Raw genomic sequence first — 26,220 nt, forward strand, 5'->3', positions numbered from 1 at the left:
CAATGAGAACGAAGAATCTTTTTTTTTTCCAGCTTTATTTTTTTCCCTGTGAAAATGCAGGTCAAAAATGTTAATTTCAAGAAATCACAGTTTTATAAAGTGTCATTCGTTCAATACAAGCTATAGTCATTCCATCACAGTGCCCATCCCAAAGAGATTACGAGCTTCATATTGCTTTGCCAACAGTGATTTCTCCAGACATTCGGAAGGAGCTACACAACAAGAGCCATCTGCGTTTATCACTCCTACTGCTATTTGCCCTCCCTATCCTGAACTGGGGTTCTGTCCTGAAGACCAGTTATGTTGTTATACACAGTTTCAGCCAAATTTTAACGTGGATAACGAAAAGCTTTCCTGACTTTCCCTTCTGTCAGCATTGCATAGCCCGCCTTGATCTGGAAGCTGGACTTTCTATGCCTGTCACAGCAAGAACGACCAGCCGAATTGAGAGGAAACCATCCTGGCAGCAGAAGAGAGTCAAGGAGACCTCAAGCAGGTAGGTAGCAAAAACACGAAAACCCTGGAGATACTCCTGAGAGGAGAACCACATTATTTCAGGACAGTAAGAAAAACACCAGTGGTTTGTGGTATTAGCTGAAGTGTCTTTCCTATTCGGCAGGGACTGCTGACACCACAGCCCGCATGTCTGGCCGGCTGTCCTATAAAAGATTTGTTAGGTGAAAATCTGCAGTCTCACTTTCTCACTTGAGGTGGCAGCAAAATAGGACTGAAGGTTCTGGACAAAACAAAGAGGATGGAGATACTGGCTAATGCTGGTGTGAGAGTACAGGAGAACATGGACATCTCCGTCTACCCAACAAAGACATTCTGGGTTCGCAAGGTTTGTGTAGGTGGCCTGAGATTAACGTTAATGCTATAGATGAAGTGTAAAGCTCAGAAGTCCTGCAGACAGAGGGCTGCTGCGTCCTTGCCCCGCTGCTCAGCAGAACGCGAGTCTAACATCAATGTACCAAACTGTACACCTATACATTGAAGCATTTAGCAGACAACAGTGAAAACCACGAGACGCAGCCTTTGGGAAGGGAACAGACCATGCTTTCGTATTGACACACCACCAACAGCGATGTGTCATATTGACGCATCACCAGCAGACTCTTCTTAGAAACAACCAACAGGTTTTTCTCCTCCCCACCTCAGAGGAAGCCTAGGAAGGGTGCCAGGCGTGGGAAGTTTGGTCGGTGTACTCAACATGTGCTTGGGAGCTCCTGAGAAGCCTGGAGAGGCATTTTTGATGCCTTCTGCTCCTGAGCTTACAATTCTTAAGTAGTTTATGGCATCTGAAAAAAGAAATAGAGCCAACCTACCCACTCTCCCCACTCCTTCCTGGAAAACATGTGCGTAATCTGTTAATTGTTTACTAAAAAGACTCTTAATGTGGCATTTCAGATATAATTAGGTGCCTATTTTGGACAACATATTAAGTGCTTTAGAACAAAAAGTGCTATAAAAACTATACCCATAGTGGTGACAGGTTCAATATTTCTTCAAGGGTTCCACTTTTTTATTACATCACAACTTTACTTTTCTGATTAGGGATGTCGCTGCCTAGCGTATCAATACCAGCTGATGTTCTGGGAGACCAAAGGGTATCAGGTGCTTAAGGAGCACCAGTCCTCAAAAAGGAAGGCCCAGAGTTTAACTTTTCCCAGCTATTTTCTAAGTGACCTTCGCTTAAGAAAACTGCCAAAATTCCTGCCCCGTTGCGTCCCCCAGAACCAGCATGGATGTGGCAGGGCCTACCCTGCTTTTTGGGAACTGTTTCTTTATTCTGCCTGGATGTAGATAGCCCCTCCTCAGAGGCCATGGCACTCAGCACTCTGCAAGAGCCACAGGACACCATCAAGTGACCGTGACTTCCAGGTGTGCAAGGACTTTGAGCAGTCCTGAACAACTACAGTCATAGCTTATGCCTCCCTCTGGTGCTGCTCCAGGTTATAGAAGGGCTAGCAATACCTGCCCATCCGAATTTGACCCATGCAGTTTTAGTATACTCCAAACTATTCACAAATCAGTAAAAAAAAAAGTTCAAAGTTTAAGGCACTCTGGGCCCAGCTGCCCATCCCACTCTGTTAACACGTTTTGCAGTAAGGGGAGCGGTACAACGCCCCGTGCCAGTCCCAAAGTGCTAGTGAAAGCAGCTGAGATAACACGCCATGCAGAACCGGGGCACCGATCTCCAGTGGAGGGGCCGAGCAGCCAGCCACGTAGATAGCTGGGAAGGGAAGACTTCTATAAATGCTGCAGCAAAACTCACACCTTGTCTGAGCTGACTGAACCACCGCCCCTCCCCCCTCCAGATGGAGCTGCCTGGGCAGGACAGTTCTTGTGAAGCCCCAAGTCAGCCGTGGAAAGAGGACGGAGGAATACAAGCCCTTCACCCTGCCCACCAAGGAATACCATACCCTCCTCCTGCCCTACCTGCCAGAGGTGGCAGCAACACCAGAGAGAGAGCACCAGCTCCAAAGTCGGGGAGGAGACCTGAAGGTGAGAGCTGCAAGCAAAGCTCTTTCTGGGAACAAAGTTATTTTGTGATTCAAGAAGGAAGCGTCTGCGGGGAAGGGTGGGAGGTGAAACCAAGAACCCAGCTAGTTACTGCTGTAGATTTTCCCCATGCAAAAGGCTTGAGGTAGAGATGATGCTACCAAGCCTACAGAAACGTTAAGTTTTTCCTTCAGCTAGAAGGAAGTTAGCCAGCTCCCCTCAGCACAACCAACCATAGCTGCACAGAAGATGCCCAGCCTTCTCCTTTGGGCAAGCCCACCAACGACTGGCTTCACCTCAGAGGCTGAGCAACACGAGTTCTCATCCAATCCCCCTATTCTCCTGAAAAGCACAATCGCATTCCTCTGAAAAGCAGGAATTTCCACCCACCATTCTCAAGCTCAACCTAACACTCACACCCAAAACAAGTAATTCCCACTGCTCTGGAGAAGATCTAAGCTCAGGACATGTCTTGGAACTGGATCAGAACAGGTAACAGAAATGAGGCCCAAGAGCAGCGAGCTGGTGAACTGCTATCCTACTTCAGCACAAAACACCAGTAACTGCACTTGGTGCTCCATGGCAGGGGTGGTTGGAAGCTTTTGCAATTCCTTCTTTCAACAAGGTAAAAACCTCCAAAATAGAAACAGCTTCATGGTCTGTTCTCCAGCTGACCATGTTTGACTCGCCATGTCCAGCTGACGCTGCAGTCAGGGGCAAGGGTGCATTGCAGCTCAATACCAGAGTCGGGGACCTCCATGTCGTAGTGAACTGACTGGCCTTCTTTAGTAACCAGACTGAAAGCAGGAACTGGTATCTGTGAAGCAGGACAAACAGATCTGAGTGGCACTTCAAGTCTCTTTCAGGGCAGAATATCCCTCTAGCAAACCCAGCAAATAGCTTCCCAGCCCCGTAAAAGCTCCTGGAGAGAGGCTTGAGCTTAGCAGTAACATCCTACCCTTCCCTTGTAAGAAAGTATCTCAGAAACTGGACTGGGTAGCACGCACCCTGCTGCTGAATCGCCTCACCCAAATTTTTGACCATTGCTGGCGGTTCCTGTGCTGCCTCTGTTTGGGGACTGCGAATCTCTGCAGGCTAGCGATATTTTGCTTGTGATGTCCAAAAGAACTAAGTATACCAAAGAGAATCAACACCACTAAAACATTTTCTGGACTTCTGCAACCTCTTTGTTTAGAGATGATCACCACATTTTACACTCAGATGAGTCACAGTCCCACAACCACTCAGGAGTTTCTTTCAGGGGCTGCCAAAGAGGCCCGCAGTGAGGTTCCCTGGAGTCTGCCAGTATCTCCTCCAACCTAACAATCTAGAAGCATCACAGCCAAATACAGCCTGCTTCCCATAGCTGATATTACTGCTCTTGATGAACAAGTCATACAGCGACTCCTCTTTAGGGAGAGGGGAAAGAATTTATTATCGAGCAGAAGAATTTTTATGCTGCAGCACAGGTACCTTCTAATCGTGAGGTCCCTATGGTCCCTATGACAATTAGCAATGGATTATGATACAGAAAACACCTTCTGGTGTCACGCTTACAACAGTGACACTGAAGTTACGTTACTAAATGTCATTAGGGTCCTTGAATGGATTTCTGGGTCACTGGTTTTAAGGCATTATGAGGCTGCGTTATGGAAGAAATTGCTTCTCAGACAAAATGCTGTACTTAACTCCCAGCTTTGTGTCTCACCTGGCTGCTTATCCCAGTGGCAATGTCTCCCACCTTTGTCCTATGAAAATCCCTGATGTGTAAATTTTCTCCACTTAGCAACTGGATCTGGATTTTCACTCCTGAAATGCACAAAAGAAGTCATTAACTTCTGCTGCAGGCATAATGGCTTCACAGTCCACCACAGAACAACTGACTAGCAAGGTACATACATCAGAAGAACTGGTTTTTTGTCATTAAGCATTTAATTTAGGTAAGGCTTTCATGGAGCAGGGAGGCTTGCTGAAGACAACAATGACTCACAAAGCAGAGCTGGATTTAGCAAGAAAACAGCTGAAGAGATGTATTGATCTGCACAACAAGCCCTCAAAAATACTTTGTAGACATTTATGGTTATAAAGCATATATTCCTGCACATGGCAGTTGCACGAGGCAAGGCATACAAAGCTGAACGAGACTCTGTGCCTTCAGGAACTTCTCTGGCTTTTACTAAACAGTGTAGACCTGAGTGTCTTCCACCCATCTACGGCTGGGGCAGACTTAGCCTCTTGACAACTGTGTGCTTTTAGGAGGGTCTGTGCTAACACAGCAACTAAAGGGTAAGAACAGCTCAAAGACTTCAAATCGCAGTCCCTCTACATACTGAGAAAATTACACCTGACCATTTACCCAAACTTCAGAATTTCAGGCTCACCGTTGAAATAGCTAGGAGTGTCTGTGTGCCGATTGCGGTTCAGCAGATTGTTCCAACTGAAGCTCTGTCCATCTGCCTGGCTGTTCCAGGAATGAATTCCAGAGCTCATAGTGTCCCTCAAGCTATGAGAAGCCTTCATGGAGTTCTGCAAAAGTAAGCACCAGTTTTTCAAAGGCTCCTAAAGAAAATGAGCTTGCATGAGACAAACATTAAAACAACATCAGGAAATAAAAAAGTAGAAATACACAGGGACCTAAGGCTGGGTATTGAGTTACTCAGCATTCACGTGACATCTAGAAAAGGGGATGAATAGCAATGCAACCATTTGCAGACATCGTAAGATATTCTCAATAATGAAATCAATAATCAGCTGAAGAGTCAGATGAGAAAGGGAGGTTTTATCATACTGAGTGACTGGAGAATAAAGCATCAGATAAAATTCTAATGTCAGTAAGTCACAAGTAGCATACAGGAAAAATAGTTAACTGTACATAAACAACTACGGACCCTCCATTGCTGTACTGCTTGGAAAAGTCTGTGTTATCTTAGAGTCACAGAAGGTCAAACTGACAACATCAGCATAGTGGCGAGTACCCGTCAAAAGTAAAATTAAATGTTAGGGTTAGGTATTGGGTTAAAAAGAAAAAAAAAAAAAAGCACAGTCACATCCTATGCTGCACACTATGCTGTGTCAACAGCTGAACTACTGTACAGAACTCTGCTCAGTCCTCCTTACAAAGCATTAAAAGGCTGAGAGGAGGAACAGAAGTAGGAAGCAATGATGATCACAGTCAGAAATTACTCCTGTAGATGGCAGGCTACACAATTTCGGACTCTTGAAAGTATCAACAACTGTGAGAAACTCTCTAGAGGTCCACTGGTCACAGCTGCTGCTTTCCCCGAGGTGTTTACCCTGCTACGCCACCCACCCACAACACGGCTAGCGTCCATTTACACTCACCTTCTCACTAGCATCTGACACAAATGGGCTGTCGATGCTGAGACATGAAAGCATTTGTTCTTGCTCTTCCAGCGAGTAAGGCTGTGAAAGGCTGTTCAAAAACAGTTCTGCAAGCAAAAGGAAAGAGAAGGAAGACATTTCCAACGTTTCCTTTAATGCCTCCCTGCTCTAATTGCAGTTACTGCAATTAATACCCAAAGCTTCTTCAGCATTATCTAATGAACATCGATACTGGTGTCCACAAAACACGACAATTCCTTTGCTACACAGAGGCTATGGGCACCACTGTGAGAATAGGGAAACTGAGCCAAAAAGGACAGATGAATTGTGCAATGACATAGAAAATGCCAGAGACAGGGCTAGTACCCAGAATTTCCCAGTTCTGGCCTATTATGTCACCTATCATTCTTCATTCTAGATCCATCCACATTATACCCTGGGAAAAGTCAAACTTATGTACTCAACTCTTGCAGTAACTTGCACTGATGATATCCAGCCCTTAGAAGGCTGCTGAAGATCCAAAGCCATTTGAGAAGAAACCTGACTCTCAGCAACCCCTAAAATGCTACTCCTCAGTTCCACGACAACAGCCGGATTTCAAGACACTTTTTTCCTAGTCTGAAGTTTTCAATTCATTTACTAAGACTAGAAAATACGGGGTAAAAACAGTGAAAGGTTGAGTTATAATGCGGCAATGGAACTGGACTATTACTGCTCCACTGACTTTCACACCAAAGTTACTGCTGGTTTTCAAATTCTGGATTGCTGCTGGTAATCAAATTCATTGGCTGGTGGCTACAGGTTTTCCAATGCCCAGGACAAAGAGTTTCAGACTGATCCTAGCTATATTGCTTTGTTTGACATCTGCCATCCAACAGGCTTATCCTGTTATGACAAGAATTATACTTGAAGACCTAAAATTTCAGATGAAGTTGTAATTGCAGACACTGTTTATACGGTGTACGTAAGCACAAGTCTGAAACTAGCTGTTTTCTGAGAGGTTCCTGCACCTCTCACAGAAGTTCCATCCACTGTTCAGACAGCGGGAGGAAATACTGATCACTACCCCTGTAGCATATTTAATTGGTTAGGAGCTAGTAGTTTTGGTAATTTAAAAGAAGGCCGAGCAATGTGTGTAACGAAACAGGAACTATGAGCAAAATGTCATCCAAGCTCAAAAACCAGAAATAACTGTCAAGAGGCCAAAGGAGAGCAGCTGTATTTTTATCATGCTCTCAAGCAAAGAAATTTGAATTCCCTACATAGCCCATCGCTTACCTATTTCCAGCTGCTGAAGCTCTTGTTCTGAGATGGTTGTTGCTTTCTCCACATGGCTGCAGCTCTTCAAAAGGAGAGGAGTCGAGGAGAGAGGTGGAGGATCCCAGGTCTCTGATAATTCCTTGCACACATTCCAAGGGGTTCCCTCGACCTCCTCGGTTTGCTCTAGAGGTGGCAGTGGTAGGACTGCGCTTGCACAAGAAACTTTGACTGCCAATTTTGGGTCAGAAACAGTCTCAGAAACTGGGCTGACTGTGGGGGACAGGGATGTCTGTGGATTGTTTTCTTTGTTCAAAGATAAATGCCTAGGCTCTCTGTATTCGCCTTTCCAGGGGCTTGTCACACCTCCCACTGCAAAAACAAAAAGCATACAAACATTATTAAATAAAGAAGAGGAAAAAAAAAGGTAAAAGCTTGCCTTCATAATCAGTTTCTGAACTCTATCTTGCTGTAAAATGCCCAGCTTCTTCAAAAGACAAAACCAGATCACCTCTACAAATTCTTGTTGCATTACAGAACCTTTCAGCAGGATTAAGTTGAAATAAATTACGCATAGTCTCAAGGGCAAGACTGGACCACCAGTATGAGTTACAGTTCAGGATGCAATAAACCTCTGCTTTCAGTTTCGTGCATATCAGGCTCCAGCTCAATAGATGCAGTTGATATTTCAGCTGAACATGAGGCCAGCCACAGCACACATCTTCATAAACCCACATAAAGCAAAACATTGTCTACTTCAAGCAGAGAAGGAAGAAAGACTGTGTGACAGCACACAGGAAATTTTAATGTAGTTGTGTGAGAAACACCCGGCTGCGGGTAAAAGCTATCAACCCAAAAATATACATCAGTGATGAAGCCTGTGCAAACAATATACTGAACAGTAAAACATACTGATAGTGCCCATAAGACCACTATGATGTAATTAGCCATTGGCCACTTCACCAGTGCAGGTAGGAAGCTTTAGACAAAGGACATTTCTACCTTCTTCAAGTGCGACACTAGTCTTAGTTTTCAGTTCAGATGCAGATGCTCTCTGAACAGGCTCTTTCTCCAGACCCATCTTAATAATCTCAGCAGTCAGAGGGTTGCAGGAAGGTGGAATTTCCCTCAGAGGAGGTGGCTCTTTAGCTATCTGTGTAACAAACAGGAAATGAAAGAGTTTAGACCAGAGAAGCTTAATTTGATTTCAGAAAGGTTCTTCCCACCCTGAGACCATTTCTAACTGAAATTACAGCATTAAATGAGACACCTGAGTGGTAATTTTATTACAGATGAATAGCTACAAAGTTACACCCAAGTCATGAGCAGGATACGAAAGGAAAAGCCCTAGCATGTGTAGTACACAGCAGCCTAAGAGGCGTAAGAAATGATCAGCTTTCAAAGCAAGGTTGGCATCATCTTAGATGTCCAGTTGGCTTAGATGCCCAGTTGGCTCTCAGCCAGCCTTCCTGAAATGACTGCTCTCTAGCTAGGTATAATGAGATTTTGCAGGCTAAGTACCTTTCACTGGAGATATGTTGGGTCGCTTACCTTCAGACAGAGTGGGTGATTGTAATACTGGGTCCAAGGGTGGCACCCATTAAGCATATGCAGCATCATACAGCAACTGCTCCAGACATCCACTTTGGAGTCACAACGCTTTCCCATCACCACCTCTGGAGCCATATGAGTCTCCGTGCCAGGTACATAGTTCCCTAAAACCATTCAAATGAAAACTCATTGCATGTAAACTACAAAACTGTTCCAATGCAACTGCTGGGAAGCCTAAGGCAGCCTCCTTGTCTTTTCAGTTTCAGTTGAAGTGAGAAACAAGTCACCTTAACCCAAAAAACAGCATTATGTGCTCTTACAAGCTGTTCAAAGCCTACATCTCTGTATCAGTCCCATCTCTTATATATGGATCAGGTATTAAACTCCCCTTCCAACCACATCTGAAAGGCAAAACATCACGCTCTACTGGTGAGCTTGGCATTAGAAAACATGAGCACTGTGTCCAGCTCTGGGGACAACATAAGAAGGACATGGACCTGCTGGAGCAAGTCCAGAGGAGGCCATGAAGATGATCAGAGGGCTGGAGCACCTCTTGTGTGAAGACAGGCTGAGAGAGTTAGGAGATTTTCAGCCTGGAGAAAAGAAGGGTCCAAGGAGGCATTATAGCAGCCTTCCAGTGCCTAAAGGGGCCAACAAGAAGCTGGAGAAGGGCTTTTTATAAAGGCATGTTGTAACAGGACAAGGGGGAACGGCTTTACATTGAAAGAGGGCAGATTTAGATTAGGTATTAGGAAGAAATTCTTCATTGTGACGGTGCTGAGGTGCTGGCACAGGTTGGCCAGAGCAGCTGTGGATGCCCCATCCCTGGGAGTGTCCCAGGCCAGGTTGGATGTGGCTTGGGAACAACCTGGTCCAGTGGAAGGTGTCCCTGCCAATGGCAGGGAGCTGGAATGAGATGGTCTCTAAGGTCCCTTCCATCCCAAACCCCTCTGTGATTCTATGATATCCTTCTCTTGCAACAGCTGCATTAAGAAGCCCTGTAAAGTTTAAGTGCCCAAAAGTCAGTGAGGAATTTTGCTTTAGTGGAGGTCAGGATTCTTTCCCAGCTGTTAGTGAGGTCACATAACAAGTCAAAGACAGACTTCTAAGTTTCAATGTTGCTCCTTGCAGGGACAAAACACTGAATGTAGCACGCTGTGACATAATCTCACAAAAAATAGAACAGCCTCCTTGACTGGGAGATAAGGACCACCTTTCAACCTCAAGTTCGTTTTAGCTGTCAGTGGGATACATCACAGTAGGATCAATAAATGTGACACTATGAGCAATGTTAAGTCTGGAAAATACAGTTGTTTGCAAATTAGCCATATGTAAATTTTCAAAAAGAAAGAATGAGTCAGTAGGGTAATTCTTTAGAATTGCAGCAGAAAATCCTTACCTGTGACCAAGGACTTTCCCAGGCCATCTGGATGAAGGTGAGCAGAGTGACCAAAGTCACACAGAAGAGCCCTGCTTCCATCATCAGACAAGAGCACATTTTCCGCTGGCAATGATAAAATTTTAATTAATCAGTCTCCTTTGTATTATGGTCACTGAGATGGGAGAATTGTCAAAAGCCCACAGAGCTGCAGGTTTTTTAAGCCCAAACCAAGGTCTATTACTCCTATGGAGCAGGACTTAAGCAAGAAGACAACTATAATTATCTCTACTTATAAGCTACCAATTATCTATCCCGGAAATTCTCCTACCCCAGTGAGGGGTCAGTCTGGGCAAACAGCCTGTGAGACCCACCAGATGACAGAAAGGAAGAGGTGACCAAGTATGATACGCCCAGCTGCTCAGAACCAAGTTAAGCTCTAATCTCAAATGCAGAGCTGAAAATCTAGTAAAAAACCTTTTGCTACTCAGTAACTTAATCTCCAGTTTGCTGCTTCTAAGAAAAAGGGAAGAACAGGTACCTTAAGTACTGTCCTACCTTTTACATCTCCATGGAGAATGTTTTGAGCATGAAGATACTCCAAGCCCTCCAGTGCCTGGCCCAAATAACTGAGGGCTCTGTCCTCTGGCAGGCAGCCGCTCTGTTTAATTAGCTGACCTAGTGAGCCGCCTAGAAAGGAATCCAGAGGGTCCGTGTTAGTTTATCTTTAAATTCTTCCCAGCATCATCAGCGTTCCTCGTTGTTTCCGGTGAAGAAATGAGAACTGCCAGGTATGACAGCCTTGATCTTCCACACATGGGTCTGTTCCTTTTGTTTATTCCCAAGTTCTTACTCCCACAGAAACTGGCCTCTGTCATGAAGCCTTTTGCTTAGTGTGAGTTTGACAGTGTTGCTTTGCATCAAAAGCTACTCTGTGATCATATCAGGCATTTCTAGGTGCTACTGATCACCAGGCTGTTTCTTCACAGACTGTGTTTTCCATGGTCCTGGCTAGAAAAAGAGCATCAGGCAACAGAAGCATCTAGGTTTGCTTATACAGTATTCCCTTTTCCAGTACAATGTGCTTTCCATGGTGCCATGCAAATAAAACATGAAAGCAAAAAACAGAAAATGTGTTCTAGTGGGAATTTGCAGCTGCTGTTCAAGAGATACACATCTTGAACTGGAGTGAGGCAGGACTGGAAATTATCCACACACACTCCCTTCCAAGAAAGGCCATTGCCACACACCAGCAGGGTTGACACATACCTATCCCAACCCACTCAGGAATTAACACTAGGAACACTCTGGATACAGCAAAGAATTAACAGATTTAAAATAGGGGCAGGAGGAAGAGGAGATCAATGTCCACTGCATTCAACAGTTACAATGGTGCTTCCATTGTGGTTGTTCCATTCTCACCCTCCATCAGCTTCATGAAGATGGTCACCCAAGGTCCTTCCTTCACAGCTCCGTACAAGGGGACAACTTTAGGACTTGTTACTGCAGCACATGTTGTTAACTCTTCTGCACGGAAGTGTTCAACTTGTACCTAGCAAAACAAAGAAGCAGCACTGAACAGATCTGGTGACAAATCCTGACAGAATTGTCCCTCTCTGATGATTAGGTCAGAGTGTCCTGGACCATTTAACAGCAGAGGCACAAGGATGACCTTCATTAACAGAAATCAGTGGGTACAACAATAAGGGGAACACTCAGAATGATTCTTAACAAGGATGATGAGTCCCTAAATTCTCAGTGTCTGAGTAAAGTGAAGATTTGTCAAAAAAAGGTGTCAAGTTGCAGTATCTCTGGCTTATAGCTGAGTACTGGTAGTCTTCAGGAGGAAGGTCATTTCTGTCTCAGTTAAAAAAGGTAATGCTGACAATTTAAACATTCTGCTTTCATTAAAAAGGAAAAAAATTAAGGATGATGCAGTACTTCGCAAAAATAAAACTTCCCCAAAACAGGAGGAAAGATGAAATAGGACCACAAGCAATGATCTACACTATCACCTTTTTAGGTGGCACTCTGCCTGCACAGGAAAACGGTTAAAGAAAGTTTGGCCAAACTAAATAAAACAAGAATTTGCTAAAGACCAGAAGGAAAACATGAGTCATTAAGATTCTGGTGGGAAAAGGATGTATCATGTTTCTTCACTGTTAGCAATCCAGCTATCACCAGTTTTCTTTAATCTCAAGAATTTGGAGAGCAGGTGCTTACAACACCAAGTATGGTGAAAGAAGGTCAGGTAGTCCCCTTCTAACACAGGCAGACAGCAGTAACTGAAGACAGTCACTGATGTAAAACACAATACGTCATAGCAAAATATTCAACTTGCATGTTAGACCTCACTGGTTCAAGAGTTTAGTCTGAGAAGATTTATTTCTGATATAGAAGTATCCTTTGAAATCCTCCAGTAATAAGGAAAAAAAATAAACTGACATTCTGAAAGACTTCAGCTTCTCCTACTCTCCCATTTTCTTTTCAGTACAACCACTGCTTCCTGAAAACATAGCCCACTAGTAAAAGCTATTTCTCCTAAGACTGTGTATCTGCAACATGGATGATAAATTTAAGTAGTTACATACTGTCAGAAAACAAGCTGGTCATGTTGCCACAAAATTCCACATCTAAAATGTGAGGTTGCAGAATAGGAAGTCATTTTTGTAATGCTTTAAATATGTTTGCTTCTATGTACCTGACAAATGAAATGGTTAAAAATACAGACAAGCTGGCTTAATCTTGCATTTACATCTTTCCATGGGCAATACATCAAAGTGAAAACAATGTAAACAAGAAAAGTCAACATTTTCAATTGACAAATGCAAGTTCCAATTCTTTTTGCATGTATTATTTTTGTACTCAAGACAAAACGCTTCCCACTCACTTGTTGAAGTTTTCTATCAGAGTAATGTGAGAAACATCAGCTCACAGAGGTGATGAAACTATTCAAGTTCAAACAAAATAGTTTACATTCTCATCATCTACTTGCATTATCACTCTGCCTTTACCTCTGAGGCCCCCCCATGCCTGCCACAAATCAGCACCCTGAATCAAGTTATATTCCACATGCTTCACACATCGTATGAGAATGGCATATCTCAGTGTACAATAGATTATTACGCCAGCTTCTGGAAAAATACACATCCTTTGCTGCATCTGTAACAAAACCACCTCATTACAATGTGCCAGTATTGTATATGACATTCGCTGAACAGATGAAACCTCTGTTCTAAGTGCCTACCGACTGCCTTATTTTTCACTTTACTCCTTTTTCAACAGAGAAACACCTGCCATGTCACCATTTACACTAGATATGTTTTAAGATGACAACAGTTAGATAAGCAGACAACTCACACAGCCGTCTCTCTCCCACACTCACTAAGCACACCTTAAAATCTTTCTGAAATCTCTACTCTCTTGCTTAGCCTGTCTCAGCACAAAACCCAGGATCCCTTGCAGCACGCTTTGAAGGCCAAATGAACCTATTTCTGGCTGCTAAGCTTGACCCCCTGCACACATACAGGTTCTCTGTCTGCTCCTTCTCTCCATGCCGTCACCTTGAAGTTTTTCCTTGGACGTAACCACAGCAGCATTTCACTGTGGCTGTACAATAAGGTACCTACAGTCCACAGCAGCTGCAAGAAGACTTTTTCTCCATAGGCCTTCTTGTGTCAGGACCCCCCCCCCCCTCTTTCTCACGCATAGTTACCTTTTTGGCAGCACACTGAAATCCTGTCTGTTTATCCTCTATTTTGTATACTTCTCCAAAAGAGCCAATGCCCAAAGAACCATGACACTTGGTCCAATGAACCTCTTCTCGGTACTCATAATCCACTGGCTTTAGTTTCTGGAAGTTAAAATCAGAAAACAAGATGAAGCAAGGAAAGTAACACTTAACTGCTGAGCTCCACAGACAGAGACGAACATTTTCAGAAAAAGCACAACGATAGGTACTGCTGCCCCTCTAAAAATCCCTGTACAGAATTACTTCTGTTATGGGCTTGAGATGAAATGATACAGGAGGACCTACTTGATTTCTGTGGACTCTGATCTAAATGAGTGCATCCAATTGTTGTAAAGGAAGGCCACCAGTATTTGGATAGCTTTGAAGCTCCAAACTATTCCCTCCATGGGCAGGACATTAAATACGAAGCGAAATGCTACAAACAAAATAAGATCTGTGTGACTAAATGTAGACATCTCTGTGTGAGCTAAACCTTTTTTATAGTTAGTAGACTGAGATTGTGCCTTAGGTCTCTGTAAACATACTTAGGCAGGTGACACCCTGAACTCCACCGACAACACTGACAGGGTCACAATGATTCCAGAGAAAGAGGACTCTAAGAGGAGTTTATGGTGGCAAGAAAGAACTGAATTCAGAAGAAATGAATCATGCCTCTAAGATTTCCACGCATTAGCTATGCCCAAGCCCTGTGTTTGGCAAGGGACAACAGGTAAGTTGCTGGAAGGAAGCAGACATGCTTTTTGCACGTTCACGATCTGCACGTCCCTGGTTTCTGTCTGTGTCACCGTTCAGGTCATCTATAGCCAATAAAATATTGCAGCCTGTTGACCTGAATGGACTGGGTTCTTTCACAGACAAACAGAGAAGGTGTTTGAAGACTGGCTAAGCAAAGAAACACTTCTCCTAGACAAGCATGCATATTCTGTAAATAAGCGAACAAATTAGAGCCACCAATCTAAGACCAGGGCTTTATATCCTTCAAAAAACAAAACCGCATCTTTAACTGGCAGTCTTCAATTGTATCAAGAACCATCCAGAAAATGCAGTCTGGTTACAGAAACTAGCACATGGATGCAGATTCTCTCTCTTCTGAAGCCCAGGAGAAACTGCCTTCCACAACACTAGTGTGCAGGGTCAGAAGATCACCTCGTTAAGTAGCACGCCTTCATTTTCATTGGCTTCATGAAATTGTTCCTTCAGGTCCAAACCACCTCCTCTCCACGTCTTGGCTAGGCTGGCTAAATTTTGTGGTTCACCAAGACTCACGCTCCCCTTCAAGGCGTCTACCAAGTATTCTTCCACAGAAATCTTGTCTGAACTGGTTTTCACAGACTGGTTGATGCATTTGGGGAAACTATATTCTAAGTTTAGGCCAGATAAGCGATGCTCACTGTCTTGATAGTTGAGATCACCATGCAAGTACGTCTCCAGAGCGTTACGTTTCATGGCAGGGAGAGGACTGTCCAGATGTGGGAAATGAGGGGGTATTATGTTGTAGGGAAAAGGATGGAGAGTTTCAGGCTGTGGAACACTGTCCCTCTGATAGTGCCGTTTCCAAACATGATTAAGGCACTGAATAGGGCTTATCAACTTGTGCAGTTCTGCTTTGTATTTGCTCCCTGGTGAATGGAGTTTGCCTGTGGACAGAACTTTCTCAGGTTTCTCAAATGGCAGTGGATCATAGACCAAGTCCTTGTTAAATTCCGAAACCCAGAAACGGTTTCTGTAAAGAGTATTTTGGTGTGATTCATCCTCCTAGAAAATAAACCAAAACAAAACAGCTGAGCAGGATCCTCAATATAGCCATATGAAATTCAACCAAGAATTGTTAGGAGTTTGCAGGGGTCCCCACAGTACAAAAGGAAGTCTTTAAGGATTCTCACCTGGACAGGAATTGGGGTGCAGCTCTCTTGCTCTGGAGTTCTGGGACCGCGCCTGCCAGCAGCCACTGTTTGTACTTTCAGCTTGGATCTTTTCTTGTGACGTTTCTTTTTTGTCTTGCCACGATGCCTCCCTCTCCAACAGGTAGGTGCCATCTTTCCCTCCGTTGCATGGGCCACATTGTTAGGGATTTGATCGAGACTGTCTGACCGGCTATTGGAAACCAAAATGCATGAAGTCTCTTAGATCTGACAGTGAAAGCACACCTCCAGTTAACAATTATGAACCACAGAACAAGAATGAGAATCAGAAATTCTGCCTTCTGAGATTTAAAGAATCGAGAATTATAACATAAATTCCTGCCTTCTAATATGTAGCATTTGTAACCTCAATGCACAGTAGTACACCTGGCATTGTAAGAAATAAATATGGGTGATGTGGCGGGGAAGCAAAGCATTAAGTCTCCCACTATTTGCAAATTCTACAAAGAATAGCAAGACTGGATGGCAAAGTAGAGGTAAAAGCACTAAATGTCTCCAAGTTGCTTTGAAACAGCCTGTGTCTATGATTTATAGCAAATGCACAGAGATTATGTATAAATGCAATCTATTTCTAAAATTAATAAAAGTGTTTGTAATATAAGTGTCTGCTCTACTTGAAAGAAAAATAGGCTTTGCACCAAAGAAAAGGGATGACTATGTGCATGCAAATAAAATAGCTTCAAAAAGCAAAAATATTCTGGCATGTAAAGATCAGTAGTACAATATGATTTCTAGAAATGCATACATATGCAAAACAGCACTGGCCAGCACACCAGCTGGGGGTCTGCACAAACAGGCGCAGCTCTCAAGAGGAACATTTATCTGCAGTTATTCAATACCAACCACAGTAGTTAAGATTTTTTTTTTAATCAAGTTCTAAGAGAAAACAGGATATTTGATCTTCAAATGAAGAAATCCTAATTCATTCAGAATAGTTATATTTGTCTGCCTTTACTGAACAGTGATGCAGTTCACAGCCAGCATTGCTCTCTCCGTCTTCTCCTGCTGTTCCAGTGCAACACAGAGTGCTAAGAGATAAAATAAGCAGAGTTCTAGGTGATGGCATTACCACATTGCCTCGAACCTGAACATATCGCTGGTGTGCCTTCCACATAAACCTGTCAAGAAATGGTTCCCTCAGCATTTCTTCAGTTCCTTCATGGGACATCGTAAAGTCCGTGGGCAATGTCAAACCATATACCTCACAAGGCCAGATTCAGTGTCTGAAAGCTGCCGGAAAACAGGCAGTACCTAATTCTAGATCCCAGCGGCCCACTTCACAATGTGCTGGAGCTGCCTGGTAAAGCTCCAGTGCTTAATAACGCTCCAGTATGTGCCCCAACAGGGCACATATTCTTCATGAAGAAAAAGTGGCTCGTTCTCAAATGACTTCAGAAAAGCAAGTCCTGTTACTCCCCCTCTACCACTTTCAGCTTCTCTTCACAACTCTATTTCTGTTGCTGATGCTGTCATCAGGCAAAGGTTCTTCTCTCATCCCTTTTTGTTTATCCTCCCTGGAAATGAAACAGTTCCTTTTTCTCAGGACTACTTCTAGCAACAACCTAAGTTTCCCACAACTTTTCAAGGAGGATGGTATAACTTGGTTTCAAAAGCACCAGGACAATTTAGTTTAAAAAAAAAAAAATAATGCAAATTTTCCCTTGGATCCTTCTACTTCAAGCCCATGAAACTAAATATATATATATAAAAATCACTCAGTCATTTCAAAACAAATTTGACCAGCCAGAAATAGAAGCAGAAAACTACAAGGGCCAGCAAATCAGAAGGCATCGCAATAAGACAATTGCAAGGTGTTTCAAGTGGTTTGTACTTCAACGTGTATTTTCTCCTAACAAAAAGGTTTTGAGGAAAATGTTTGGGCAAAGACACACTCTTCCCGAGCCTGAGACAGAAAAGCTAATTCAAGCAGGAGTGGTTTTGGAAAAAATACTGCAAGCACACAGAGCCAGGGTGATCTGGATCAAGTCAGCAGATGTTAAGAGATCTCTCACCTGTAACGCTTACTATGAGCAATAAAGGATCTCTCTGATAAAGTGGGGCTGAACTCCTGACTGTTTTCACCTGTGTGAAAGAAAACAGGATCATCACATGTCTTCAGTACTAGGCAAAGTCTCTCCTAGTAACAACTGGACCAAGAAACAACTCTACCAACCTGCTAAATCGGGGATCCAGACAAATCACCACACACTCGTGCCACATCACCAGCACTATGTTCTTGCTCCCCCAGCATTAAACAGCTTCCCAGCACTGCGATCTCCTGACCCCCCAGCTCTTTCCCACCTGACAGTTTTAATTTGTTTTTCTTCTGTTTTCCGTTTTCCTCCCTCTTTTAAAAACCTTTCAGAAGTCAGCCAAGAACAGATGATCCAGCAGGGCACATATTTATAGTCAAAGCTAGGTGCAATGGCCTCATGCTGTTCTGTTATTTATGCTTTATTCAGTGGATGCTGCCACATTATTAAGAGATTTCATGAGCTTCCTAAATAGAGACTGGGATGTGTCACCAACTCCACCCCACTTGGGATTACAAATAGATTTTGTCTCAGCTCTCCAGGAGTGCAAAGTGGGTGAAATCTCATACTGCATTACACATTCCTTTTTCTCAATGAAGAACAGCCTGCCTGGCTACTTACATTCTGCTTGGGCAATAATAGAAATTGATGCACAGCCTCCTTCTGTTTCTTCTTTTGCTGTTCCTTTGGTGATTACATCATTCAGGATTTTCCACTGGCTGTGAAAGATGACCTTCTTCGAATCTTCTACTTTGCAAACACTGCTCTGCTTTTCACTCACTGACTCGTTCAGCCCCTTGGTAGCTGTGAGCTCCTTCTTGTGCTTGACGGCTGGATCAGGAGATCCCTGGCATGTAATTCCCATCACTGCCATTTCACAGGTTCAGGAAGTCACTAAGGACAAAAAACCAAAGCAAAACACTTGTCAAAATTGTTCACAGGCAGAAGCAGCTTCAAGTTCATGAGAAACAGGAGGCTGCTGAAGGTATCAGATTACTAAATAATTAAAATCAAAGTCCTACCCAACCTCTCAGCATGGAGCTGAAAAAGAACCCAAGACTGCTGCCACCTCTCCATCCCTGACTTGTATCACTGAGCATCTGAATAATCGATGTTATTCTCAGTACTAAAAATATGAGACCACACAGGTTTCAAAGGGAAATTTATTTCTTGGTCTGTTCCCTTAGCTTAAATGCAAACAGTGAAACCATATAGAAGAGAGAACTCTTGTATCACTAAACAGAAAGAATATTCACAAAAAGAGAAATAAAAGAGAAGACATGTAAGATTTTCTCCTAAAGTACACCTAAGAAAAATTACATGGTGCTCTCGCACCACATGAAATGGTCATAAAATCCTGCTAATTGCTTTCTTCCTTTTACTCAAGTCACCCTTAAATCCATTTCTCATTTTTCCTTCCAATGAAACAAGGCTAGACAAACAGATTGCCCATACTCCTCCTTTGCTCCCCTTCCTTCCCCTTAATTGCCAATAATTTTTGAAATCCTTGGTCAAGCCTGACAAAAGTAGAGGTCTTACGATGTATTGGACTAATGCAAGTTGGTGTTGGACAGAGGACAGCGATGGTGCTGGAAGAAACAATCCCCTCTGGTTGGCAGCAGCTGGCGAGTCAATCAGCACGGGCTGCTAGCTGACCGGTTAGCGTAAATGTAGCTCCAAACAAGTCCCAGCATACGCCAAATCTTGGCCAATTGGCAGAGCAGAGGGAGGTGGAAGGGAGCCAGGAGTGGAAAGGGAGAAGTATAAAGAAGCATGGAAGTAAGGCGTTGTGGGACAGGGCAGGGGTATATTGTGGGGTGAAAATCAGGAACGTGGAGAGTTAGAAGTTCCCTACAACCACACTGAACACGAGCCCACAGGAAACATGGCTTTGGTTTAGCTCCTGATCCCCTCACCTTGGATTCTGAAAAAGTTAAAACAGTTGTCTTCTTTTAAACCAGAATATGCTCTATTGACTCTTAACTGTAGAGGTCACTGCCTCATGCCAGTCCTCTCACAGCTCAAATGCAAAATCTTAAAATGAACATTTTGGTTGGTAAATAACCCGTGAAAATTCAGAAACCTTAGCAAACACATAGAGGTGTGAAGTACCATGAACCCAGGATAAGACAAGGAGGAGGGGCATTTGAAAGGAGGCCAACAAAAACAAGATCTTAGAATGATTACAGGAGCACATCTTTGAGGCTCATCAGTTTAAATCTGCACCAGGGGTTTTCTTTTCCTTTTTTCTTTCCTTTTTTTCCTCTCCACCTTGAACAGTTGCCTGGGGCAAACAGGACATTTACTCTAACTGACTCCTGGCACCACAGAGATCAATCAGGAAAATGACAAAACTAGTGGGTGCTCTGTGCCTAAAGGACCACCAAGGAAAGGGAAAGGGAGCTGTTTGGGAGCCAACTGCACGAACCTTGGTGTGATGAGTCACCTAACAACCTGGCAGGTGTACAAGGAAAGTCAACAATGACCACATTCAGCGGCTAAGCAGAGAACAGCTGCTGTGCAAAAGAAGTGGTGATGACAGTATCCCACTCATTACACCCGTCCCACTCCCTCTCCTCAACAGAAATTATGTCAAATCTCAGTGCTGTAAAATAATCCCTTGGAGCAGCAGAAAGAGAGCCTGCCAGATGACTAACCCAAGCCACCAGTGACCAAACTGACAAGTTCAGAGCTATTTTTAGACTCACTCTCTCCTGACTTGCATTAACTCTGTCTCTCCTTGCCCTCCCCTCACCTTCAAGGACCTTCAAGGTCTGCAGCGCAAAACCATTCCCATCGCCAAAAAATACATAATTCTACAAGTCACTCCTCAGCTTAGTTAAAAGACAATAGAGGGAGGGGAGAAGTAAAATCGCAAGTCCTTGTCGCCCTCTGAAATGGAAAAGAATAACAAGGAAACATTACTGAGATTAAAGTCAACAAAGCACATACCTCACTCACGGACTAAAAAAAAAAAATAATAAGACGTAGCTATTGTAAGCAAGGTCCTCTAACACAGCAGCTGCCTGTGCTCAGACAGTTTAATGTGTGACTCAAGTCTACAAGGCTGTGTAGGCTCAGAAGCTGCAAGCCCAGCCCAGTTTAACTGTTGCTGCACAATTTTCAGGTCCTTGTAAGAATCAAAAAATCCAACTATTTTTACAGTACGCACAAGGCATAGTTGGCAGAAGTTGCCATTAAAAAAAAAACCAATCACAATTTAAAAATAATTTTTGAAGCATAACTTCTCTTGAAGTTACAATATTCAGAACTGAACAGACTACACCGATTGCTGTGCACTTGGAGGGGGTGGCAATCCAGAGAGGTGCAAAGCATTCGTAAGTCCCATTAACTTGGACGTAGACACTCCCTCCACCTCTCAGGCCCAGGCCCTGTACACAGCCCTTCTCAGAGAAGCTCTAGACAAAAGGCAGCCTTGGGACCAGTAAATGGGTACCTGAGGTCCCACGGCAAGACCACTAAGAACAGGATTTATCCACATGAGACATGCTGGAGCTGTGGTTTCACTGCCTATTTACTTGCCACCACTCCAGGATGAGCACAGCTTCCTGTACAGACGTAACTGATGTACGTGCAACATGAGGAGCTTCAAGTTATTGAGCTGGCGGGTAGTTGTTTCATACCCTGAACTGCTTCTCTGGTTTTCAAAACCTGCTCTCCCTCATCCAGGTCACTCAGATTTAACTGTAATTCTTATTTCAATATCCCTGACTTTCTTCCTTCTGTCGATGTGTATATGGGCTCATTATTTTCAAGGAAGAAAGAGGAAGTCAGGTCATGATGCAGTAGATAAAAGTGAATACTACACTCCTAGCCCACAATGGGCTTTTGCTAGCAGTGCTGAAGACTACTTGCTTCTTACCTTCACTAAGGTTTTACACTCACCTCTAGTTAACTAATGTTAGTTTTCACTGCTGTAAAAAAGAAAGTGCGTTTTTACAGAATGAAAGCCAAACACAGTATCAGTTGTGCTGTGGAGGCACCGGTCTGGTGGCAGAGGCAACTCCTCCCTCAAATGATGTCTGTGCTCCTGTGAGAAACTAATATACTGGATAAGGTCATCTGAGACTTGTAGGGAGTCAGAATTAAGGAGACACTCAAACACTATTAATATAAGAGATAATCAAGTGCTTTCTACTCCATTAAAACCTCCTCCCCTCGCCCTTCTCTAAACATGTCCCTTTTCACCAACTTCAGCTCTTCCATCTCAACTGGAAGCTACATGTAGCAGGGACCTTAAAAGAACATCTGTATGTTTCATTAAGTTACTATGTATATAGAAAGCAAGACTCATAGCTGGAAGAAAAAAAGTAAAGCAAATACCTCTCTAGCACTAAAACACAGGCAGCACAACATTATACAGGATCCTGCTTGGTCTGTCTGGGTCAAATCTCCCCTGCCAATGGCTTTTTGGAGATCTTCAGTTAACATTTTGTGGATTAGCCCATAGATTTGGTTCAAAATGGCTTGGGAGAGAGCTTTAAAGCATACATTAGACTTCATAAGTCAGCTTCAAAGTATGCAGATCTCTTCTCCTAGTCTGACTGCGAATGTTCAGCAGCAGTTTCACATTGACATTTAGTTAGAAGGGAGGAAAAAAAAAAAGAAAAAAAAATCATGTTGTCTCAGTGAGGTTTCCCACTTCCTTATTGAGAAGAGTTTTATGAACAATGCACTAACTTAGGTTAGCCTTCTCTTTTGCAGCTGCTACTGGTTTATTAAAACAACACAACTAGCATTTTAGAAATGTTGCTTTGCTGACCACTACAACAAAGCAACAACTGGGAAGAGCCAGGAATTTATGCATCACTAGAGCAGGGAATGTCAACTAGGAAGAAGAGCATACACCTTTCTGGGGACCTTCCAGTCCTAAGAACTGTCAGTAAGTACTCAAGAAAGCAGCAAGTCTGCAGCCAAAAGAACCTATCCAGTGTATTAGCTACAAAATCATCATACAAAGACATCAAACCTTGTCAAAAACCAAGTTTCACCAAAGAAAAAAAAGATGACACTTGTTAAAAAAGAAATAAATCACACTAAAGACCTGGTTTGGGGCTGAAGGAGTTGATATACATGTAAAACCCCTTCAAACCCCAGGCACCGTTTCCCTTTGTCCCTGCCTCCTTGCCATTGTCTTTCTCTGCTTGGATGCTATTGATGGGGCTTCCTTGCCAGCCCACGTTTCAGATGGAACTGAAATTAAGACTATTCCGTTTTTGGTCGTGTTGGTTTAAGGCATATTATTGTAGCAGGGGCCTGGGGTGGTTATTTAAACAAGCTCAGTGCTGTCAGCAAGGAGAAGTTTCAGTTTGTGTCAGAAGGGACTTTAAAAAAAAAGTTGTAGCACTCCACACACACCCCTACCTTAAAACACACTTAATGCCATTTTAAGTTAGTATGTGCAAGAGGAAAGTTAAAAAGAAGAAAAAAAAAAAAAGAAAAAAAAAAAGGCTTCCCATGCATATCTGAGAGTTCCAATGTAAAAATAAATAGAATGCCTGACTGATTAAAATACTGGTGAGTCAGACCACCAGTTGCTATTCCAGGATGCTCACAGCCTTCATCTTCTCTTCTTTAACCAGTGTTATCCATTTGTCTTGTTTGAAATCTTGTCTGGATCCTCCCAGTCACTCATATATTGTCAAGTACTGCTGCACGCAGGTTTACCTTAAGATCCCCAGGTAAAGCAAAAACTTCTACCTAAACCACCACGGAACTGCCTGTTTGAAGGATTTCACTATCAGCCTTATGTTCAGGAGTAAGTTATGTTACAAATGATAATAAGTACGTAAACATATTCTTTGAAGTGGTTTGATAGTAAATACTTCAAAACCCTGTTTCAGCCCTTTGTATTGCTTACTGTAAACATCAGGATAATGAGCTTCAACTGTCTTTTTAGCTGCCAGACATTAGTATATTGCAATAGTTTGGTTACAAAGTCTGTAGGAAAACATTTGACTGGCTTTAACCATCAGCAGAATTTCTAAAAGTATCTAAACACTCCTGTCTTCATTTCCTCAAGTACAACCTTGAGTACAACTCGCCCTTTAACAATTCTTTTCATGTTGTTGAACAAAGATATGAATAACAACATTTGCCCAGAGTTTATAAACATGACCACAGCCCCATTCATTCAAAGAAGTGGCTAATTTTTCCCAACTGCTTTGTAAACAAGCATAACAGAAAGCATCAGAACAAACTTCAGCCTGACAAGGTTTTGCATTCCAGCATGGCTTAGCTGTTCTCACACAAGCTTTCAAGACACTGCTTAACATCATCCTGGTTTTTAAGACCCACCTGTGGAGTGAAGCTATTTCCTAAATTATAACAAGATGATATAATAAAGCACCTAAATGGACAACTTCCAACAGTAACCACAAACACACATTAAAATCAGTTCTGCCCAAGCAGGCAGGACTGAGTTTTCACCAGTTATTGCTATACATTGCTTTACAGCTTCAAGTTTTCGACAACATTTATAAAATGCCATGTAAGTTCACAAGGAAGCAGTAAGGCTGAAATGGCTGAAATGCTAGGCAAACCCAAAAGTTTAGTTAAGTTTCATATAGATAGAAACATTTAAATGCAACTTAATTTACGATTGATCCTGTGAATTCGCTTATGATGATTTTATACTATAAAGTAGAAATATGAACAGACTGGAGTAGTTTCTAACTGTCCAGCCTGAGATAACTCCCATGACACAAATTCCCATATTAACTGCAAAAGAGTTAAACAAGGTGAGAGTCCACATTCTTCAGGGCCCCGGGGCCCTGATGTCACTAAACCACGATCAGTTTCCCACAGACTAAGCCTCATAGGCCTCCTTCTGGTCCCCCCCATGCATCCCCTTGATCTCTCTTCCCCAGCATCTCTAGACCGTTCCCTAACTCAGGTCTCTTTTACTCCAAGCCAGCTGCTCTTCTTGGAACTTAGATATCTTTCTGTCTTCTAGACCTCTGTCCCTCTGTCTCCAGCAGCAGGTTTGACTGACACTTGCCAGCAAGCTTCAAAAGTCACAAAAGGAAAGACAAAGTGACAGCATGGTCACGTTTGCCTCCATCCTCTTAGCAGCCAGAGTAATAATTAGGCACTGCATCACTGTTACGCTAAAAGCTCAGCTCTACCTTCTCACATTTAACACTGAAATGAGATTCAGGACAGACAGTGGCAAAGTTCATTAACTCCAGTGATGTTAGACCAGACCCTTAGGTTTTTGAGTTGTTATACATTTGTTTGTTACACTCCTTCCTCTCAGCATGCTATGTAAAGAGTCACTCTCTTATAACAGTTAAAATTTAATAGTTAATAGCAAATGACTCATTCCAAAGGAATCTAGAGGCTGTGCCACTAACAGATTTCAACTTAGTTAAAATGCAATAAAGCAGGACACTACAGACAGATATTTCAAAGCCCGATTCGATTATTCTTATCGCTAATGTCACAGCAGAGAAGGTGTGAGTTATTACTCATAAAAGAGTTCAGGAAGCCAGTTGAAAAGAAATTTAGATGTTGTTTATGGATGCTAGTTTCAGACTGCTGCTTCTTACATGTGCAAAGCATCGAACACATGTTTCTAATGCAACCAATTAAAGCAGACAGGAAGCATCTGAAATCAACCACAGCCACAGCAGCAACTTATTAATCAGCAAAGAAGCACTTTAACCTTTTGCCAGAAAAAAAAAAAAAAAAAGCGGTGTCAAAGAGAAGCGCGATGGCGAGATGTGAGGGGCAAGCGGCCCAGCTGTTTAACTGAACTTCAGATCTTATTCAGTTGAATATTTTGATTAGCTGATGTCAGGCCTGCCCCCTCCCCGGGCCTGCATCGCTGGGGGAGGCAGCACCTAGCAACACCCAATAGGCACGGCAAGGCGGCCCCTCGCCGCCTCCCTCGGTGGGTGCTCCGGGACAGGCGGGGAGCCCAGTCGGCGACACCCGGGCGCTGAGTTGGACGCGGCTGAGGGGGCCGGCGGGACCCAGCCACGGGGCTGCGGCGCGGCCCCACCGGGGCCCGTTAGCCAGCGGGCACCGCTCCCCCGGCCTCCCGGGCGGCCAGGGCCTGCCCCGTGGCGGCAGCGGCCGGGCTGCCCTACCGCGGGGCCGGGCGGCGAGGGAAGGGTCCCTCACACCCTGCCCCCGCAGGCGGCCGCGGAAGCGCCGGCGCCGGCCGGCAGCGAGCTCCAGTCAGGCCCTACCGGACAGATGCGCTCCGCGGGTCCCGCCCAGAGCGCTTCCGCCGCTGCCCCCCGGAGATCCCACTCTCTCCCCAGGTCCGGGTCCCGGTCCGGGTTCTGGTCCCAGCCCCAGCCCCGCTCGGCGCCCCAAGGGCGGCCGCACCTACCGCCGCGGCCCAGAGTCCCAGCACGGCCCCTCAGGCCTCCTCAGCGGCGCCGCGCTCACTGACAGGCGGCGGCCAGCGCTGGCCCCGCCCCCCCTCCGCCGCGCAACCAATCACTGCCGCGC

At 43.9% G+C, this 26,220-nt stretch overlaps 1 protein-coding gene across 2 annotated transcripts; it reads right to left on the minus strand.

The window, feature by feature from the left end:
* On the minus strand, nt 1-26,188 carry MAP3K14 (mitogen-activated protein kinase kinase kinase 14). 2 transcript variants are annotated; one of them, XM_056362307.1, is made up of 16 exons: nt 26,099-26,188; nt 18,358-18,630; nt 17,716-17,785; nt 15,665-15,875; nt 14,928-15,536; nt 13,746-13,883; nt 11,453-11,582; nt 10,589-10,720; nt 10,052-10,156; nt 8,653-8,816; nt 8,104-8,254; nt 7,123-7,473; nt 5,845-5,951; nt 4,884-5,028; nt 4,211-4,311; nt 1-3,319 (listed from the first exon to the last, which is right to left on the minus strand). In XM_056362307.1, the coding sequence occupies exons 2-16, from the start codon at nt 18,608-18,610 to the stop codon at nt 3,155-3,157; spliced, it is 2,832 nt and encodes a 943-aa protein (XP_056218282.1). In that variant the 5' UTR covers nt 18,611-18,630; nt 26,099-26,188; the 3' UTR covers nt 1-3,154. The 2 variants fall into 2 exon arrangements, with proteins under 2 accessions (XP_056218282.1, XP_056218283.1); XM_056362308.1 differs by lacking the exon at nt 26,099-26,188 and adding an exon at nt 25,953-25,973.
* Nucleotides 26,189-26,220: the final 32 nt, after the last annotated feature.

This window comes from Falco biarmicus, chromosome 17 (genome assembly GCF_023638135.1).
Source record: "Falco biarmicus isolate bFalBia1 chromosome 17, bFalBia1.pri, whole genome shotgun sequence".
Taxonomy (NCBI): domain Eukaryota; kingdom Metazoa; phylum Chordata; class Aves; order Falconiformes; family Falconidae; genus Falco; species Falco biarmicus.

Coding starts and splice junctions, on each gene's coding strand:
- MAP3K14 (XM_056362307.1), bottom strand. CDS start 18,610: ATGGCAGTGATGGGAATTACATGCCAGGGATCTCCTGATCCAGCCGTC. Junction 8,255..8,652: donor ATCACCCACTCTGTCTGAAG/GTAAGCGACCCA, acceptor TTTGTTACACAG/ATAGCTAAAGAGCCACCTCC. Junction 5,029..5,844: donor TGTCAGATGCTAGTGAGAAG/GTGAGTGTAAAT, acceptor TTACTTTTGCAG/AACTCCATGAAGGCTTCTCA.